Source organism: Perca fluviatilis, chromosome 24 (assembly GCF_010015445.1).
Source record: "Perca fluviatilis chromosome 24, GENO_Pfluv_1.0, whole genome shotgun sequence".
Taxonomy (NCBI): domain Eukaryota; kingdom Metazoa; phylum Chordata; class Actinopteri; order Perciformes; family Percidae; genus Perca; species Perca fluviatilis.
The window spans coordinates 19,816,564-19,837,790 of NC_053135.1; the positions used below are offsets into that span (position 1 = coordinate 19,816,564).

The 21,227-nt window shown below is 41.0% G+C and overlaps 2 protein-coding genes across 2 annotated transcripts; both read left to right on the forward strand.

The window, feature by feature from the left end:
- The first annotated feature begins 201 nt into the window (after nt 1-201).
- On the forward strand, nt 202-1,920 carry LOC120554574. The gene is made up of 4 exons (XM_039793532.1): nt 202-281; nt 460-595; nt 740-776; nt 956-1,920. Exons 1-4 carry the CDS (start codon nt 202-204, stop codon nt 1,309-1,311), a joined length of 609 nt encoding a protein of 202 aa, XP_039649466.1. The 3' UTR covers nt 1,312-1,920.
- Nucleotides 1,921-3,302: 1,382 nt separating this feature from the next.
- On the forward strand, nt 3,303-15,645 carry LOC120554006 (macrophage mannose receptor 1-like). The gene is made up of 6 exons (XM_039792554.1): nt 3,303-3,414; nt 5,926-6,116; nt 7,290-7,509; nt 8,686-9,030; nt 9,122-9,222; nt 15,514-15,645. Exons 1-6 carry the CDS (start codon nt 3,303-3,305, stop codon nt 15,643-15,645), a joined length of 1,101 nt encoding a protein of 366 aa, XP_039648488.1.
- Nucleotides 15,646-21,227: the final 5,582 nt, after the last annotated feature.

Below are 21,227 nucleotides of genomic sequence, written 5' to 3' on the forward strand. Positions count from 1 at the left end.
CCTCAACCTGTTCTCCACCGCTGATGCCTTGAAAGCAAATGGAAATCCAGTGTACAAGCGGTTGTCTCGTTCAGCATTCTCCAAGTGTTCAAGTCTGTGGAGCAAAAGCTCTTCTACCACAGCTGCTGAAATCATGGAGGATAACTGCGAACTTCAGCTCCTGAGGCCCAATGAGACACGGTGGAACTCCCTCTTTTTGCCATGGAGAGGATTGTGAGAATCCTAAAGGAACAAGGAGAAGGAGCAATTACAGCTGTCTGCAGCACGCTAAAGATACCTATGTATGTACTTGCCTTTTTATTTTGTAGATTTATTGACTGCAATATGAGGTAGCTTCATATAATTTAGTTAATGTCTTGCAGTTAAGGATGGGTTTAAATTGGCTTAATGAATACTTTCATTCCCACTATGAATGAAATGCTATATTCATTAATCACTTTTCGTGTTTTTTGTTGTCAGGTTCACTCCTGTTGAGCTTGGTTTTCTGGCAGAGTATACCAAGACCATGAGCCCATTTGCAAAAGCGCTTGATGTTCTCCAGGGAGAGGCCAATGTGCAGATGGGATGGTTGGTACCTACAATAACACTACTCCAGGTGAAGCTCCAGCGCCTCTGCATTTCTTCCAAGTCCTGTAGGTCTTTGATTGAAGCACTTCTAGCAGGGCTTGAAAAACGTTTTGGACAGATGCTCACAGATCCAGAGCTAATTGCCGCTGCCATTCTTGTCCCCAAATTCAAGACCTGCTGGACAAGTGATGAATGTGTCCTAAAACTGGGTAAGTCTTGCACTGTTTGCTTTACGCTTATAATAGTGAAAAGTCCAGCATTTGAAGTATCCCTAACCTAGTGCAAACAAAATGACAATATTTATGTAATCCTTATATATATATTTTTAAATTATGTTATAAACCATCTTAGAGATAGTTGACATCTTATTTGGTTTTGTGTTCCATAGGCCTTGATTACATCAAAAGTCACCTGAAGGAACAAGTTGTGGTGAATGAAGGAGGTGATACCTACCATTCTTCGGAGGAGGACTTCTTTTCAGCAATCAAGCAGTCCAGTTCCCAAGAAAATACCAAACAGCTGGAGACCTACCTGGGGTGCCCAGGTGATACAACGGATGTACTGAAGTCTTTCCCGGCAGTATGCTGCCTGTCATTGAGGCTTAACACGGCACTACCTGCCTCCGCTGCCTGCGAGAGACTGTTCAGCACTGCAGGGCTGATTTTTACACCAAAAAGGGCACGTGTTGATTCCAAGAACTTTGAAAATCAGCTTCTTTTGAAGCTAAACAAAGGTTTCTGGTAGTATTGGATTCTCTCTCTGTATCATGCGAACACACACACACTGATACTACTAAGTACATTGATGCCAAAAAAAGGTTCTGGTTGTTATGTTAATTATGCCCTGGAAGTTATTCCACAGGTTTTGAAGGGTCTTAGGGTTTCACCCAGCATCAAGCACACACAGACTTTGAGGTATACATGTGATCACTTGCGGTCTCTCTCTCCCTGTCCCTGAGATTTGCCTTAATCGCTGAGCTCCTGCTCTCCATGGGAAAGTCTTTTTGTTCAAGACTTTTCACCAGTGTGACAGCTATTTTATAAAGAAAAGTGTATCATATTTGTGTGTAAATATACTGTATCTAAATTTGTATTTTTCACTCACTCATTCACTGTCCTACACACAATTTTGTTATGACACGTTAAGCATTACAGATGGTGTGTATATCTGTTCTATACACAATTACTTTATGACACGTTACACTATACAGAAGTTCTGTATTCCTTAGTTGCTTCCAAGTTCTTTAAGGGATTCAGGACAAATCCATGCACATCTACAGATTTGAGGGCATACATCACTTGCCATTTTTCTTTTGCTGGATATCTAATGAGGCTCAGCGCAAATTCTTTCAGGAAGACGTCATTAACCCAATCACTACTCATTCTTAAATCAAATCAGCTGTTCAAGAAGTGACGCTGTCAGTTAAACCAATCAGACTTGGCCACGAGATTCAAGGGCCAATCACAGCCTTACAACTCTGCTTTAAATCTGTTCTCTCCTTGTGCTGTCAGCTGTCGTTTCAGGCAAAGCGCTCGTCCCTCCTCCTCCCCTGCCACCTCCGGTCGTTGTGTTTCTCCCGGCTGACCGCCCGTTGCCTCTTCGGTCCGGTCTCTGGTCTCTTCGCCGCCACCAGTGTCTGGAATCCATCGGGGGGTTAAGTTCCTATTCCCTACCCCTTTAAGAAGATTATTAATTCGATGGAGTCCAATCTCCAAAAGACTTTGTACATTCAATATCATACAGTTGTCCAATAAATATCTTTGCATATCTGCAAACGAAGTCTCTCCTGATTGAATTGCATATCAATAAAAAAATGTAATAGAATGCACATTGAATTTGTAATTTCTCCAACTTGTATAGCACTTCAATTGTAAAAATTGTGAGCCTGACATATTACATTTATTATTATTAGCACTCCATGTTCAAAGATTTACTAGCTGTCAGTTTATTTCTAATACACTGCTGCCGTCCGTTAGTTGTACTCTAAAAGTATGCGGCACTTACATGTAGATTCCTTTAAATGTTAAGGGGAAGATTAAAAAAGGAACTGGATCTGTGAATTTCACAGAATCACAATTGAATTGCTATCTTGCTACTCTGTCAGAATCTTGTTAACCTGGAGTCCCAGTCTCTGTCACAATAATCATATATGTGATGTTTTAGGCCTATTGGCAGACATCAATTTAAAATGTAGACAATGGCATATATATATATATATATAAAGAGCCTTTTGTCCATGTCCACTGAAGTTTCTCAGCTTGCACTCTAGTAACTTTTGTGGCCGAGGTAACTTTGCATAAAAAATGGTTGTCATTCGCAAGGCTACTTTTACTTTTATACTTTAAGTACATTTCCAAGCCTGTACTTTGTTACTTTTACTTGAGTAAATAAGTTAAATCCGTACTTCTACTTTTACCAGAGTATTTTTTAACACAAGTATCTGTACTTCTACTTAAGTACGAGAAGTGAGTACTATTGCCATCTCTGACTACATCTCTCATCTCGTCAAATATACGTCACAGTGCTCACTAGCTAGCTAGCTTAGCTCTGTTCCACAACACATGTAACGTCATCTTTGCAGCTGTAGTTTGAACCATCAAACCAAATATTAAAAGTAGAAGTGTATCCTATTCAGTACAGAATAAACAAACATCATTTATGTATCACTCATTATGACCTATAAGCTTGATAGGCAAATTACTGTTCCCGGGAACAACTTTGCATGAAGGTGGTTAATGTGTAACGTAGAAAGTAAGCTGCACATCTGCAGTCACACACAGACGGAGAGGAACAGAGAAGAGACCAGGATGGAGAAAGTTCTTCTGAGCGTCATCATCGCCGTGTCAGGAAAGTGTTTCAGATATTTATAAAAGTTACTTATTCCATGTTTGTGTATGGCTGTTATCTATGATACGTTTCCCTTTATTGATATAAAGTATTACTTTAATGTAAAATGTGTATTTTGTGTATTAGTGAGTAAAAGGGTAAGATACAGATGTGTCTGACAACATCATGGAAAGAATCCCTACAGAGATAGACCTTTTTGTAAAAGAGTAAGATCATTTTAGTTTAACATGAAACCCCCGAAATCCCCATCACCAAACTCCACCAGACTCCATGTAAATAATCAGGAGTTTTAGTGTGTATAGAGCCAGCATATTTCCACATGTAAATGGGTGAATTAAGGGTTTATTTCAACCAAACCAGAGTGGTGATTGTTGGAACAGTGGAAAGATGAACCAAGACGGCTTTTGGTAGTTTTATTTAGTGTCTGTCGACTTTGAATAAAGTGTGTTTTACGATGCTAAAATTACTGATTATTTACATGTAGTCTGGTAGGAAAATAGGTGATGGTGATTTCGGGGCTGTTTCATGTTAAACTAAAAGGATCTTACTCTTTAACTAAAAGGCCTATCTCTGTAGGGATCCATCCCATAATGTTGTCAGACACTTAGAATAATAATCAGCGTCAGCGGCAACAACAGAACTTTTAGTGGACGCTAACCGTTATTATAGTTTAGCATTTTTCATTAGTTAGGGCCTGAGCGCCGACAGTAGCGAAGGACCTATTGAAACTGAAGGAATTATTGTTTCTATTCTATTCTTTCTATTCTTTTTCCCGTCAAATGAATTGCCTTTTTGAGGGGCTTAACATATTAAAAAACTCACCAAATTTGGCAGTCGCATCAAGTCTGGTGAAAATTTACGTATTTTAAGGGTTTCGGGAATAGCCGCACAAAAATGGCTTGCTAGCGCCCCCTAGAAAGATAAAAAAATGTAGCCCCTGCAGTACATTTAACGTAGACTCACGAAACTTGGTACACATATGTAACATGTCAAGATGTACAAAAAACTTCATTAGAGCCATACCCTAAACCCAACAGGAAGTCCGCCATTTTGATTTCAAAGTTAGAAATTAGTGCGATTTTGGAGCGGCGCAAGGAGCGGCGTCCACAGATAACCCCAACGCACGCAGAGGCGCGAGGGCCCGTCCATCGCTGCTCGCAGCTTTAATTTTTATTTCGTTTTGAAATTTTGTTTTCAAATTCGGTTTAGTTTTAATTAGTTTTTAAAGCGGGTTTGCTAGTTGAATTTAGTTTTTTCTTTTTTAAATGCTTAGTTTTAGTCTAGTTTTTATTAGTTTTAATGTTTGTTTTAGTCTAGTTTTTGTAATATGGGTTATTTTTCAGAGGGATTCAAAAAGGTCAGAAAAAGTATTGTGTAATAATAACTCAACAAATACATCATACAATTTTAAAAATATGTATTCACAATGTATTTAACAATTACACCAGTACATAAAATGTAGCCTACATATGGTCATAAATATGTAAACAGTCTACACAAGACGCCGCAGTAAGTGCAAAATGTGTAAGTGACGTGTTCCAGGAAAAAAAAACTAAATAGCCAACAGACTAAAGAAGACAGACATGAACAGATGTTTTGAACTTTGGTTCGAGTAAAGTGGTGAACTCGTCAATCGTTACACAGTTATGTAGACATCCCAGTATCAATCCACATATTAACCCACGCTTCCTCCCGCTTGTGGTGTTCCTGCCTATTTACTAACCAGCAGCTATCGGGTCGCCGGTGAAAGCAGGCCTGTAGTGTTCTGTGTCCTGCTGTTGTCTCCTGTACCCATCCATGCCCTGTATCCATACGTCCATGCCCTGTTCCGGGGTTAGCTTCTGTTTTGGGGAAAGGGGGTTTTGCGTTCTCCTTTACCTTGTTAAGCTAAGCTAGCTTAGCCTCCTTGTGTGCACTTCTCAAATGTACTTTCAAATTTCCCTTTAATACATTGTCCACATATTTTACCAGCTTCCACTGCAAGGCACTTGCTTTTATCTGACACAGTCATAATCAAATAGCACTCTGCTGCTTTCTTCCGACTTTCAGTTCCTTATTCATTGGTGATGATTTGGCCCGCCCCCTTTCACAGCTAATGAACTGTATGACGTAGAGTCTTGTGTGAGGTATCATTGAACTCAGCGGGGAGTTCCCTTTTCATTGGTGACAATTTGTGGTATCTGAGTGCCACGCAAATGCACAGTCACAAACGCAGTGGCGTCCGCCGATAACCCCGACGCGCGCAAGGGCGCGAGGGCCCGTCCATCGCTGCTTGCAGCTTTAATTTTACTTAGTTTTGCAAACAGACATTACAGTTTTTGTTTAGTTATCGTTTTTCCCACCTAGTTTTCGTTATTTATTTCGTTTTCATTAACGATTATAACCTTGACGCTAACTGACGCTGAACATTTGCCCATTAATGTTACATTGCAGCTTGTTTCGTCTTGCTTGTTTGTTACCCTTTAAGTTGTTGATATTAAATCTGATCAATCTGCACGTCTGTCACTACAGGGCTGAGTGCTGTCTCATCACCTGCCAGACGTCAGTATTATTTTGTGTATGATCAGAAGAACTTTACTGAAGCCCAAAGTTACTGCAGAGAGAAACACACAGACCTGGCAACTATAGACAACATGGACAATGTGAAGACCCTGAACAACATGGCAGATTCAAGCAAAATGGTCTACTTCATATACAGCTATGTGAGTTGACTTTTCTCACTTTTTCATTTCAAAGTTTTCAACACAATGATGTTATTGACAGGTGGTTTATAGTAATTAATAAATAAATGTAGTGCAGTAAGTACAATATTCCCATTTGACATGTAGTAGGGTAGAAGTCTAAAGTGTTTGAGTGTAAACTTCAGCAGAAAGTGTTTCCCTGTTCAGGGTGTGTCTCCTGAACAATTTGTACATAAAGCTACTGTTTTTGGCACTTTTTTTCAATGTTTTTGTGGCTTTTTCCGAGATTTTGTTGCCTTTTGTTGCCTTTTTTCGATGTTTTTGACATTATTGTACTTTTTTTGTTGTTTTACGTTTTTGTTGCTTTTTCCGACTTTTTTTTCATCACTTCTTTCTGGGTTTTTGATACTTTTTCTGACTTTTTTTCCCCGACATTTTTTCGTTTTTATGCTTTCATTAGAATTAGCAAATTATTTTTTGGCGAAACATGGATCATCACACAGAGCTATCTAATAAATGAAACACATCTTTTAGTCGTGTTTTACACGGGAGTGTTTTAATCCAAACCACTGTCTTTATCCTAAACTTCTTTTTGGTGCTTAAAGTTAACTGTCATCGCTGCATGACGCACACTTTTTGTCAGCTAAACTCAACTGTTAATGGCCGCTAATTCCTCAGTGTCATGTGATCGGCTGAAAGGTTGCCTAATCACATGGCATATTTTACGAATTTTTGTGCATTATGTTTTCGTAGGATACTGTAGGAACCCATTGAGCTGCAGTGGAGGCATTGTAACAAAAGGAGGGGGTTTTGTATTAGAACGACTTACTAAAGAGTAACAGAAGCCTAACTTCAGAAAAACGGTAAATGTTCCCTAAAGTGCATCACAAAGGGATCTCTAAATGCCCAGTGTGAACAGCAGAGAGCAAAACCTGTTTTCATATGGATATTGTTTTAAAACTGACTTGAAAAATTGTTAACCTTTTAACATATTTTTTATGATATATTTTAAAGCTTTTGATGCTTTTCTTAGGTTTTTTTAAAGCTTTTCTTAAGCATTTTAGAAAGCTGTTGATGCTTATTTTGACGCTGTTGAGTTGTAGAGGATCAGACTGATAGTATCAAGACTGTAAATGGCAAAAGTTACGTGAAAATACGGCCTCAAACAAAAGCTATATTAAATATTGCTTTCAGCTAGCCTGGATAGGGCTGTACGATGACATGGACAGCTGGGAGTGGTCACTGTCAGAAAAAAGTTTCTACAAACCTGGGGAGACGGAGTTCAGACACTGGAAGACAGGAGAACCGAATAATAAATCCGGTAAAGAACACTGCACAGAGATGTATGATACCGGGCTATGGAACGACAACGATTGTGAAACCTCCAGGAGGGCAGTCTGCGTAGATGTCAGAGGTGACAATATTAACTTGTAAACTTTACCTTCTCTGCTTCTCTTTGGCTCTTTGTTTTTTATTATTTGGGCTTATATAGTATCAGTCAATCACTCAGACAAACTTTATTTGTACAGCACCTTTCATACAGGTTAGAGCCATCAATGTGCTTTACATGTGACTGATGAGCAAATTATAGGAATTAGAGCAGTAAAACAGTGTGTCATCAGCATCGCTGTGGATAGAGACGCTTTTGCATATCTCAGCCAAATTATATATTAACACTAAGCTTAAGATTAGTGTTGGCGAGGATTGGCCATTAGAGAGCGCTACAAATATGAAACGTCTATATCTCACGAAGGGCTCATCCGATTTTTATGAAATTTGGAGGGTACAATATAGAGCCACTGCTGAGGCGTGGCCTATACCACACAAAAAAATGCTTTTAAAACACATGTATAAAATGAACGTAAATGGGTAGTTTGCATTTTCAATTCACTACAGATCTTGCAGATCACACATTGCAATATTTCCTAACATTTGCCTCGCCGGCGTCGCACTTTGGGTTCGACTTTCACAGCCGCCGGGGAGGCTTGGATCCCGTCATAACTGCTTGCAGTTCTAGTTAATTACATTTTTTATAAATTCATTAGTTGATTTATGTGGTTCCTTTTATCTCAGTTGTTTTATTTTATATGTTATAAAGGCATGAATAATTTCATGACACATCTGGGAGGCTGTTTGTTGTGGCAGGGTTCGACATTTAGCATGGCCTGATGGCCTGTGGCCACAAAAAGTTACTCTGGGGCCAAAAAATATTTTCCAGTAGGTGGCCACCATGCAGGTCTCTCTTGAGAATGAGAAAGGAGAACGAAGCGTCCCTTTCAGCTCAATGACACTAACGATAACGGTGCTGTTGTTACCATGTTTCTGATAAAACCATGATGTTGCAGTCCATAATCCATTTACAAACGGTGATCCGCAGCCGAAGTTCATCCATTTTGTTTGCTAAAGGGACCGTACATTGGTGAGAAAAATGCTGCGTAGTGATAGCCGATGAGGAGTTTTGTTTTGTTTTTATACTTTTACATTTGGTCCACCAGAAATGTACTTTGGCCTCCAAATTTAGGGCCTTGGTGGCCCATGGGGCCAGTGCTTGAAATATTAGTGTCTATCTCTGCCTGTGCTCCATTTCCAGGGCCAAATTTGACTTTTATCTTCAATAACATCTCCATGAAGTGGACCCAGGCCCAGAGCTACTGCAGACAACACCACACAGACCTGGCCAGCATTAGAAACATGACGGAAAACCAGAAGGTACGTGATGTAGCTGCAGGACACAGTGTCTGGATCGGTCTTTTCAGAGAGTCCTGGAAGTGGTCGGATGGAAGTAACTCCTCATTCAGGTACTGGAGTCAGAAAACTAAGGAACCCAACAACAACCTAGGGGCCGAGGCTTGTGTGGCTGCAGACTTCGAAGTCTCTGGGAAATGGGAAGACTGGCCCTGTCACTACAGGAGAGCGTTCATTTGCTACGGTCCAGGTGATTCAAATAGCATTTCAGATTCAGGTTTACTAACTAAAACAATTCAAAACGTAAAGTTTCAGCACTTCTGATGTGGATCTTTTTTCAGAAGTAGTGCCTGTTTCAAAGAAAGTGGTGAAAGTGAAGTTTGAGAACAAGAACAACCTGGATCTAAATGACCCTGCTGTGAAGAAGGCCATGTTGAAGCAGGTAAATCATGTCATACTTTTATGCAAAAACAGAACATCCAAATTACTTTTAACCCAAAGTGTGACGCCAGAGTGTGGGACTCATTGTACATCTAATTTGAAGTTGTTAGTGTAAGTGGTGAATCCAATAGGCTACGCCCATTTTGAGCAATCAGTACACGTTTGTAGGAGTGGCCTCAAGGGTGGTCCTACCTAGATCATATCCTCCAAATTTCCTCCAAAAGAATCGCAAAAAAGAAAGCCCTTTATGAGAAATAAACTCTTTATATTTTTAGTAGCGAATGGCCAATCATCGCTAAATTTGGTCCAGGTAACAGAAATCTTAAAGGTCCCATGGCATATAAATTTCATTTTAGGAGGTTTTTTAACATTAATGTGAGTTCCCCCAGCCTGCCTATGGTCCCCCAGTGGCTAGAAATGGTGATAGGTGTAAACCGAGCCCTGGGTATCCATTTGAGAAAATGAAAGCTCAGATGGGCCGATCTGGAATCGTGCTCCATAAGAGGTCATAAGGGGAAAGGTTACCTCCCCTTTCTCTGCTTTGCCTGCCCAGAGAATTTGGCCCATCCATGAGAGAGAGAGAAACACCATGGCTTGAAAACAAGCGAAGCATGGCAGTTGTCAAGGCCACACCCCCACCCTCCACCTTGCCCCCCCTCTCTCCTCCTCAATAGCATTTAAAACTACAGACACAGAAATGGCACATCCTAAGTAAAGCTCATTGTGGGACTGGCTCTAGTGGCTGTAATTCTGTACCAAGGCTGAATTTTGGGAAAGAGACTTCAGATACAGTATTAGGGGACCACTAAGGTCTATATAAAAGAGACTTCAGATACAGTATTAGGGGACCACTAAGGTCTATATAAAAGAGACTTCAGATACAGTATTAGGGGACCACTAAGGCCTATATAAAAGAGACTTCAGATACAGTATTAGGGGACCACTAAGGTCTATATAAAAGAGACTTCAGATCCAGTATTAGGGGACTACTAAGGTCTATATAAAAGAGACTTCAGATACAGTATTAGGGGACCACTAAGGTCTATATAAAAGAGACTTCAGATCCAGTATTAGGGGACCACTAAGGTCTATATAAAAGATACTTCAGATACAGTATAAGGGGACCACTAAGGTCTATATAAAATACTTCAGATACAGTATTAGGGGACCACCAAGGTCTATATAAAAGAGACTTCAGATACAGTATTAGGGGACCACTAAGGTCTATATAAAAGAGACTTCAGATACAGTATTAGGGGACCACTAAGGCCTATATAAAAGAGACTTCAGATACAGTATTAGGGGACCACTAAGGTCTATATAAAAGAGACTTCAGATCCAGTATTAGGGGACTACTAAGGTCTATATAAAAGAGACTTCAGATACAGTATTAGGGGACCACTAAGGTCTATATAAAAGAGACTTCAGATCCAGTATTAGGGGACCACTAAGGTCTATATAAAAGATACTTCAGATACAGTATTAGGGGACCACCAAGGTCTATATAAAAGAGACTTCAGATACAGTATTAGGGGACCACTAAGGTCTATATAAAAGAGACTTCAGATACAGTATTAGGGGACCACTAAGGCCTATATAAAAGCATCAAAAAGGCAGCATGTCATAGGACCTTTAAATTTTGCGTTGATATCATTTACTTTCTAAAAGATATGCAACAGTTCATGTTTTGGTCAATCGCTACGAAAGTGTTTGTTCGTAATTTGTACATTTGGTTAACTTTTTGTCAGGTCCATCTGGAGATGCTATATGCCAAGTTTCAGGCAGATTGGACGCACGATCTAGGACGAGATTGAAAAAGTAGGCCTCTGATATATAGTGGTGGGCAGATCGAGGCTTCGTGAAACAATGAAACAGTTGAAGCAAATGTTCCAGATTGTGTCGAGGCTTCGAAACAATCCGACCCGTCTCAGCGGGACACCTAGTGGTCACTGGCAGGTGTTGATCTGAAACAACCTTGACAACGAGCCATTAAAAAAATATGTGAAGCTTGTAGACTCCTCACTGTGCATAATGTTATTTTGGTCATGAAAAATGAATTAATAAAAGAAATCAAGCCACAATGTCTCACCTTTTTATAGATTTTCATTCAAAAATATTAATTTCTCTGCTGTGGAAGGACTTAGCCTAGCCTACTTCTTTTTTTACAGATAATATTATCTGAGACATATGTCTCCAGCCTTTGAAAAAATCCTCACACAAGGGACACTTGTTGCTGGCATGCAAAGATATTTTTAAGCAAGGACATACAAATGAGGAAAGATTACTGCTCTCTCTTTCCAGTAAGTTAGGGGATCAGGAGTTCTGGGCAAAAACGCAGAGTTGAGGTATTTTTTCTCTTCCACTGTGGCATCATTGTGTATCATCTTGGTTTCACGGATACGATCATCAAAACGTTCCCATAAACTGTCCTGTGTTTCTACTGGTGGTGATGTTGATTATGATGGGCCTGATGTTGACATTTGTGGCTCTGAATGAAAATGAAAACGGAGCTTCCATTTTTATCTATCTATCTATCTATCTATCTATCTATCTATCTATCTATCTATCTATCTATCTATCTATCTATCTATCTATCTATCTATCTATCTATCTATCTATGTAGCTATATATGTATCTATCTATTAATGTGTCACTGTATGTAGGCTATAGCTGTCTGTCTCTAGCCTATCAGTCAATGTGTAAATTTAAATGTAAGCCTAAATATAACTAAACAAATCGCACTATAAATGTCACTATATCACCAAAAATCCGCTATCTCAAAATCAAACTCCTCTCACAAAAACCCCAGAGATTGTGTGGTCTGTTCCCTGTCAATCAAACTCTGAAACACTTGTGAAACACTCCGAAGCTTCGTTTAGCCGTAGTCATGTGACATGGGTCTTTTGAATCACGCTTCGGATCAGTATTTCGAAACATCTGCGCTTCGGGACCTCAACAAAGCTTCGGAACGTCAGTTTCGCGTCAGCCATCCCTACTGATATATGCCGTTTTGTGGAATTATTTTTTACACAGAATGGGCGTGGCCTATATCATAAGTTTCAGCTACATTTAGGGACTGCATGGATGTAAGGTTTTTTAATATGCAATGTACGGAATGGTTAGCCTGGGAAAACCCTGCCGAACTTCTGGCAAATTTGAGATTTGTTCTGCAAGTCAGTCTGGCCAGGAGCTCATTCAAGCCCATATCTAATTTTTCAAAATCGAGGCACCAATAACAACCGTTGAGGCAGGCTTTACACAATGACGATAGTGCAGCGAAGGCAAGCAGCTTTTTGTTTACATTCAACATGACAGCCACCGAAGCGCAGCAACCCGTTGATGCCGCTGTTGCTGCTACGTCACCCAGGTCTGATTGGTTGAAGGACTATCCAATTGCACCCAGAGGCATTTGAGCGGCGTCCGTTGGTGACGCCCCTTTGGAAATGAGCTGCGAATGAAGCTTGCCCAGACTCTTCTCAGTTACAACTGAGAAGAGTCTGGTGCCAACCAGGCTATGGAATGGTAGTTTTTATTAGGGGTCCAAGCCCGAGTCTGCAAGAACTGGTGGTAGCAATAGCTACGCCGTTCGCACAGCAGGGCTGTGGAACCCTATTGTTTTTCTAAGGATTTTTATTTTTTTTCATCATCATTATTTTCCATTATTCTTCTCCGCCTAAAACTCCGACTGCAGCCTAAACCGTACATGGTGGGGGGTTGCAATTTTCAGGACTGGTCCAAAACCCTGCAAGGACCTCAGGCGCAAAAATCTACCCATTTCCACCACTAGGTGGCGCTATAGCAGACAAAAACGCGTTTGGCCCTATAACTCCCACACCGTACACCCGACATTCAAAAACAATACATCTACGCGTCCCCTGGTTCCAACTGAATAACGTGATATAGGCCACGCCCATTTCCGCTTAGACTTTTATGCGTGAAAAATCGCGATTTATCAAAAACATACTTTTTCAAACTCCTCCTAGACCGTGCGACCGATCTGCACGAAACTTGGAACCTAGCATCCCCAGACTGACCTGACGAAAAATTATAAAAGGAATTTTTATACAATAAAAATTGTGCATATAACGCACAAACTAATTTGTGTAGCTAACTATGAAAACACCAACTTTGCCATATCTCAGCCAAAATAAATGCTATCAACCCCAACCTTTAGATTATTCTTTGCCATGACCCTCTGGAAGTGCCCCATGCGTTTTACGAAAATTGGTCACTAGTGGGCGCTACAACTACAAAAAGTTTATATCTCATGAACAGCTCATCCGATTTATACGAAATTTGATGGGTACCATCTGGGGCCAATCCTGAGGCGAACCCTAGAGTGGGGTACTGAGAGGTCAAAGTGGGCGTGGCCTATGGGACCCAAGGTGACCCAAGTCTAGATATACCACTTACACTAATGTGAACAACTTTAAATTTACAGGGTAGATGGACAATGGGCCATGGACCACACCTACAAAAAATGACACATGTGGACCACTAGGTGGCGCTGTAATGTTTTTTTGTCTTTAACTCCCACATTACACATCGCACATTAGAAATTTTTACATCCACGTCTTCCTTGAATCAAGGTGAATTACCTGATATAGGCCACGCCCATTTCCGCGCAAACGTCTTTTCGCAATATCGCGCAATGTGCAAAACCAACTTTTTCGAACTTGTCCTAGGTCGTGCGACCGATCTGCACGAAACCTGGTAGATAGCATCTCCAGATGGACGTGACAAAAAGTTATTGAAGGAATTTTGCTACGTTAAAGTATGCGCATTTGACGACAAAACAAATTTTCCTAGCTAGCTACCACACACATATCATATCTCAGCCAAATTTAATGTTATCAGCAAATAACTTGAGATCCTTGTTCAACATCTGACGACGATACTCTGTACCACATTTGGCAAAGATCGGCCTTTAGGGGGCGCTATAAGCAACGTTTATTTGTTTCGCCCACTAACTCAATGCATTTCAATGAGAAATTTGCAATTGCAATATCTCTGCCACAGTAAAAGCAATCAACACAAAACTTGTGTTGCTCATTCGGCATGCATTTGATGGCCGAAGATCGGCCATTAGGGGGCGCTATAATCAACAGATAAGTGTTTTGCCCTGTTAATCAATGTTAATGGAATATTTGCAATGGGAATGTATCAAAGACCTTGCAGCTCACACTTCTCAATATTTACTGATGTTTACCTCCTACCGTTACGTTTTGGTTTTCGCTTTCGCGTGCTCCCCTGGTGTTCTACAATAAACAAACTTCTTAACCCACCAGACAAAGTTTCTACAACCTTCACAGTGGACAAATTTAACTCTTTTCTCCCACTTTTTCAATCCAAAATCAACACCATTCATATGCCCTGATACTGTGCAAATAAACATTGCAGTTGGTGCTAAGTGGAGAGTCTGTCATAGTGTGACTGGGTATGTTGGTGGCATTGATTTTTAATTTCCCACGAAGGTGATCGCGGTTAAGTGTCAGTTAAACTTCTCATCTCCAATCCTATCTGTATTTGTGAGAAGTGGCGCTGTCCTGAGTTGAAAGCCTACTTTACGGCTTTATTATCGAGTTAATAGGCGCGTGTGTTCGTGTCGGCCGATGTCCATTTCCTAAGGTTTTGAAATGCAAACAACTTTTGACTACTTTTTTTTTTTAACGACGTGTGCCTGTGAGCACCCACGGAGGAAAACATCAATCGGCGCCTATGACACCATTTACAACAACCTGACCACCTCCCCTGCTCTTTCAAACACCACACCTGCCGGTACCTCCACCCTCGAAGTCACTCTCTCATTTCTCTCTGCTGTCCCCTGTGGTCAGGGGGGTTAAGAAGTTTGTTTATAGTAGAGAATTGTTAAAAGTAGTCTGTATATGCATGGAGATGAACTGTTAACCACTACATTTGCAACGGCAGAGTACCGCAGACCTCGTGCATCAAACCTCTCGATATTCACCAACGTTTGCCCCCCCATGTAATGCTTCGGGTCCCGCATTGGCGCAGCTTCGTGGGTCATCGGGGGCGACTGGCGCGGCTCCCCGGGGCATCGCGGGCAACAGGCATCGGAGGCGAATGGCATCGGAGGCGAATGGCATCGGAGGCTTGGGCCCCGTCATAACTGCTTGCAGTTCTAGTTATATTTATTATAGCTCCCCCTGCTGGCAGAAGTGTATCAATGTTTGTGCCTGAGGTCCCTTCAGAAGGGACCAATAAGGATCCTGAATGTGATCTCTGTCTCTCTCTGTGAGTGATGATGTTGAGGAGTTGTTTTGTGTCTCAGCTCAAACAGAAGCTCAGGGACCAGGGCCTGGACAACAATATCAAACTGAGCTGGAGGAAGCAGGCCGATGGAGAAGTCTTTCACAAGGAAGAGAAAGAGGCAAAGAAGAGGAAGAAGAAAGATGAGCTGTAACGTTGTATTGCTGCATCTATTTTCATCAGAGAAAAGTCAGTTTCTTTCCTCAAAGTCCATAATAATTGTAATTTTTCAAAGTTTTTGGTACTTTTGACACTTTCTGTTGCTTTTTTCAATGTTTTTGATGTTTTTTTTAAAACTTTTGTTGCTTTTTTAAAGCTTTTATGGCTTTTTACGACATGTTTAACTCTTTGTCATGTAACAGGCCAGAACAGATTTGCAACAATCAACTTATTAATCGCAGGCAGAAATGCTAAATATTCACTTCTTCCAGCTTCTTAAATATGAAGATTTGATGTTTTACTTTGTCATATTTGGTCATGAACTTAAAATTTTGGGCTTTTGGTCGGGAAACTATAACCGACATGTTTCACTATTTTCTGTGTGGAATCTTTTAAATCTTTATTCAAAAGACAATAAAAAACATATTCATTTGAGAATATTGTAAAATAATTATATGTAATATTGTTGTGTTGTGTGCAAACTTTAAAGGAAACCTATTATATACAGCTTTCCGGTTCATTCTTGTATTTTGTGTTTCTACTAGAACATGTTTAAATGCTTTAACCAGAATATAATCAAAGTTTGAACCTTTATGTAAATGCACTGACTTACAGCGAAAACACACTACACGCTGAAGCGCCGCGAAGTGTAGATTCGTGCCCGATCGCTCGTTTCTTTGCAGGTCACCTCTCTGCTCTAGGATGGATACCCGATCCGAGCCCGGGCAGCGATGTTCGGGTTCGGCTCGGTCACATTGGTGCGATAAGGCATTGAACATTTTAAATTTAAAACAGCTTATTATGTAGGTAAGCCAATGGGCCTCTTTCACTTGATGCAAAAGTTTGTTTTTTGTGATTCAAATAAATTTAAAATATTACCCTAACATCCGTCTTCCTGTGTGCGGAAATTTGTTTATGTAGTTGTGACAACGAAACACGTGCATGCGCTGATGCCTCATCTGTTGACATTTCCGAATGTCTTCCTACAGTTGCTTAATAAAAGCTTTCCACACAAACAAACGTACATGTGTCATTAGTATGAGAAAAAGATGAGATTTTAACTGGGTCGGGCTCGGGTCGGGCTCTGGCACAAATATCTTAATGCTTGTCGGGCTCGGGTCGGGTGCGGTTACTGCTCTGTCGGATGCGGGCCAGGCCAACCTGTTCTCACTCCAAACTCATAAAATACGGACTTCTGGACAGTGTCTGTCAGCGTCTGAAGCGACGAAAAAAGCGCCCTTCAGCGTGTTTGTAGAGCGTACTGGGGAGAGCAGCAGCTACACGGGTTTTGAAGATGACGTAACACTAAGAGCGACTATGGTAGCGAGTAGTATGAAAGGCCGTAATTCCACCTAGGGAGGTTGGTTGGGGTGGTGAATGGGTCAAACACAGGACCTTCACCCAGGAGACCTGGTTCGTGTCCCACGTGTCACGTTTCTTAAAGTTGCTTTCTTCTTTTCCTAAACGCAACCGCCCCGTTCTTCCTGCGTGTCACGGAAACGTAAGCCCACCCACGAGCTTTTCATTAACATAACTGCGTCAAAAAGGACGCCAATAGTCCCGACCAAGCGTGTTTAGTTAAACCGCGTTATAAGACACTAAAGGAGACTTTCAGCGTCAATAACAACGACAAAGGCACCTGACCAAGCGTCCGTATTTTACGAGATGGGAGTTAGCCGGGCTCGGACGAAAAAATACAGCCCGATCTGCACTCTACTCTCCATGTCTGTGTGCGTGTGCGTGTGTGTGTGTGTGTGTGTGTCTCTGTGTTTGTGAGTGTGTCTGTGTGTGTGTGTCCCACTCTGTCTGTCCATCCGTCTGTCTCTCTCTCTGTGTGCCTGATCGTGTGTCTCGCTGAAGACTCAGCAAAGAAGTCAAAAATGTCTTTTTAACATGTTTTTAAATCTGATACAATTTTGAGTCCTGAACATTAACTTACTTAAAGAGATGAAACTCTTGTAACTGCTTCAGCTAAACCCACTCTTCCTGTAATCAACCTTCTAATTGAAAATGGAGATGCCTCTAAATGCGCGCTGTAATTACCATTATCATTAGTGAAAGGAAGCCACTTCATACACACTTGACTCTCGAGTGCTTACAGCTTTCCTCTGAGTAATCTGGTGCAGGATGGTATCTTAACCAATCTTGTTGTGGTAATGCAACTAAAAGGAAAACATTGATCACATTCTGAAACTACAAATGGACATTGCATGGGAACTCCAAATAAGGCTGCATTGCATTTACATGCCAGCAAGCCAGCGGAAGTTCATTTCCTGGACATCCGGCTTTGTCCCTCGCCTTCCGCTGTCTCTGTGTTGCCTTTCTCAAACTACATTCATTTTGTTAAAAAACAACAACAACAAAATGTCAAGTCTTGAAGACAATTTGGATGGTGCAACAAGGCAGGCCTGCTTGTTTCTTTCGAGGAATGATTGTAGAGATTGTAAAAGTTTTCTTTTACATTTTTCATCTCTTCAAGTTCCTTTCTGAGACTATTTAGCAGAGTCACTGTCGCTGCGTCCGGAGCTTAGCGCCGTCCAAGATGATTGTGATTGGTTTAAGGAAATGCAAACAACCCACACAGTTTTTTTCTCCTATCCCAGAATGCATCTGTAGTGTAGCCAGACCTTGACAAGTCTAATTGTCTGCTGCCAAAAAGTTCCACGAGAAGAGAAATGGTAAAAAGTCTCTTGGATAAAGTTTTAATGGAACCTGCCAGCAAGCATCTCGCTATCTCTATCTTTATTCATATTTTAAGACGCTACAAATGATATCCAGCTACAAAAAAGCCTGAAAAGTCGGAGTTATATCGGAAGTGTAGAGATGGGTTTCTATGCAGATTATACACTGTCTCATTGGTGTGAACTTGTAGCTTTCAGAACGCTGCAGACCGGATTACCAGACTAGTTTTCGTTTGTTATTTACAGCTGTGTTTTTCACCCAAGACGGTCTGCTGTCTGCTACCAGAAAGGTCCATTAAAAAATGTATTATTGCGCTGGCTACTGACGTGTTCTTGTTCGTTGAGATAAGGATAACGTCTCTTCAACTTCTCTCATTCAATATATATTTATTCTAAAGCAATAAGGCAAAGTCGAGTACAGGTTTCACAGCTGTGGACAGGTTCTACTTCACAGAAAGTGTGTAGCTCTATTCTAGACAGTTTATATACTGTTCTACTCGCCCATATTCATCTCCCATTGGTTGGCATGTACCACTTATTGTTATCGTTTATGTTTTTATACAGCTGTGTTTTTCACCCAAGACAAGTCTAAATGTCTGCTGGCAAAAAGGTCCATTAAGAAATGTATTATTGCCCTGGCTACTTGCATTTTAATTTACTTCCACATACTGCAAACGGATCTTTACTAAAGCAATGTTTAATGTCTCTGGGATGAACCAGCCTGTCAGTAAAAGCTCGGTTCAGCCAGACTTAACGGTAAGTTCTGTTCTGTTTCTGTCTTTCAATAAGAGGCCCAAGGACAGCGGTTTGTACCAGCTACTCTGCTTGACTCTGTTCCCGTGGGTGAACAGTATTGATCCTAGCTGCTGAATTAGCATTTCCATATCACCTTTCCTCATTTAAAATGGTGATTGCCGATATCTCACCCAGGACAAATGGTTGGCTGGGGAATGGCAGCCGAGGGCGATACCGATCAGCCACAGAGAGTTAACGAGCTTATCATCACAATGTAAATAGTGCGTGTGTGTGTGTGTGTGTGTGTGTGTGTGTGTGTGTGTTTGTGTGTGTGTGTGTGTGTTGATTGCTTTAGGGCCCCGTCCCTCCTGTGGAAGTGTCATGGTTAGTAATAAAGGATAAACCGGAGGAGAATTACAAATGACTGTATCATCTGTGTGATGTGACGGTGTGTCGACTTTAAAGGATGAGCGTCCTCGGCTGTTTGTCATCCTCTAAGAAGACTGGATTCATCAGCTGGAGTATCAACCTCTCTGGGAGCATCGTAATAATTCAGAAAAGAAGTTCCCATGCCACGACGATCTGCTGGGCGATGCAAGGGTGTAAAAAGGTACAAACGGATAGATAGAATAGACAAAACAATACATTTCATAATGCCAGAGTGTCATATCATTTCATATTTAATAACCTAAATGTCTTAATGGCTTTTTTGTTGTTAATATTAAGCTATATCGTTGAAATTCCTTAACAAAGTGCTGGACAGTCAGTGCACTTGGCCTGTTCAGCACCATGGCTGTCCATCAGCTGTCGCTGTCCGTGGTGCTGAAACATTTGAACTTGACTGGCAAACCGTTTTCTTTGTTCTTCATTACAAAGTTGTTAAAAACTGTCTTTTCTTTGTGTTTTATTTGACTTCTAGGCTTACTTACTCAACAAGTGACACATTAGAACATATGCATTCATCAGCTATTTTACCGTTGTTTTATTTAACGGTTTAAATTTTAAAATGACTTGGTAGCAGAGGGGCCCGTGATGAAGCTCCGCCCCCACTGTACTGAGAGTCTAGCTCCGCCCCTGATGACACACAGACACACACACACACACACACACACACACACACACACACACACACACACACACCACACACATATACAGTATATATACACACACACACACACACACACACACATATATACACACACACATAGACACACACACACAAATACACACACAAAAACATAGACACACACACACATACAAACACATACACACACGTACACACACAAAGACACACATAGAGACACACACACAAATGTACACACACACACACACACACACACACACACACACACACACACACACAAAACAACAAAGACACACAGACACACACACACACACAGAAAGATACACACACATACACAGACACACACACACACACACACACACACACAGACAGACAGACAGACACACACACACACACACACACACACACACACACACAGACGGTCCTGCATTGTCTTTGACTGGTGACGTCTGAATTGTATTAATGTCGGGTTTTTTTCTGTATTTTTGTCGCCTTTTGTCTGACGTTTTTTGTCACCTTCTTTCTGTGTTTTCGCCGCCTACAGTGTTGGATAATATGGATCATCACTGTGATAATTAAGCAGCAAAAATAAAGTTTGAATACAAGAATCTCCCGGTCTAATTCTAGCAGAGTCTCCGCGGCAGTCCCACTCCTGAGGGAGATGTGGAAACTAACTAACTGTGTTTCTTACCGCTTCACTATTTATATCTACAGACACACTCTTCCAGTCAGACAGCAGAGTGTCGCTCGGGGCTAGCTTCATAGCAATCTCCTACTACTTCTCCCCCAGTCTGTCATATTTTTGTTATTGTGTTGATTTGAGGGATTGGGCGTATACTCTGTTTCTAGTGCTGTTTTCCTCCGCACTCATGATCCTGCCAGAACAAAACACAACTTTTTAATCTTGTCAGAGTTATTATATTGACACAAATGCAAAAAAAATACAAACAGAAAATTGTACTTTTTCAGATAGACAGAAGGTTCTTGCTCCTACATAGTGTTCCTGAGCTTTAAGTCAGTCTGAGCAATTCCCTAAACCACACTATTTGGCACAAAAGCACACTCGATGCAACGCAA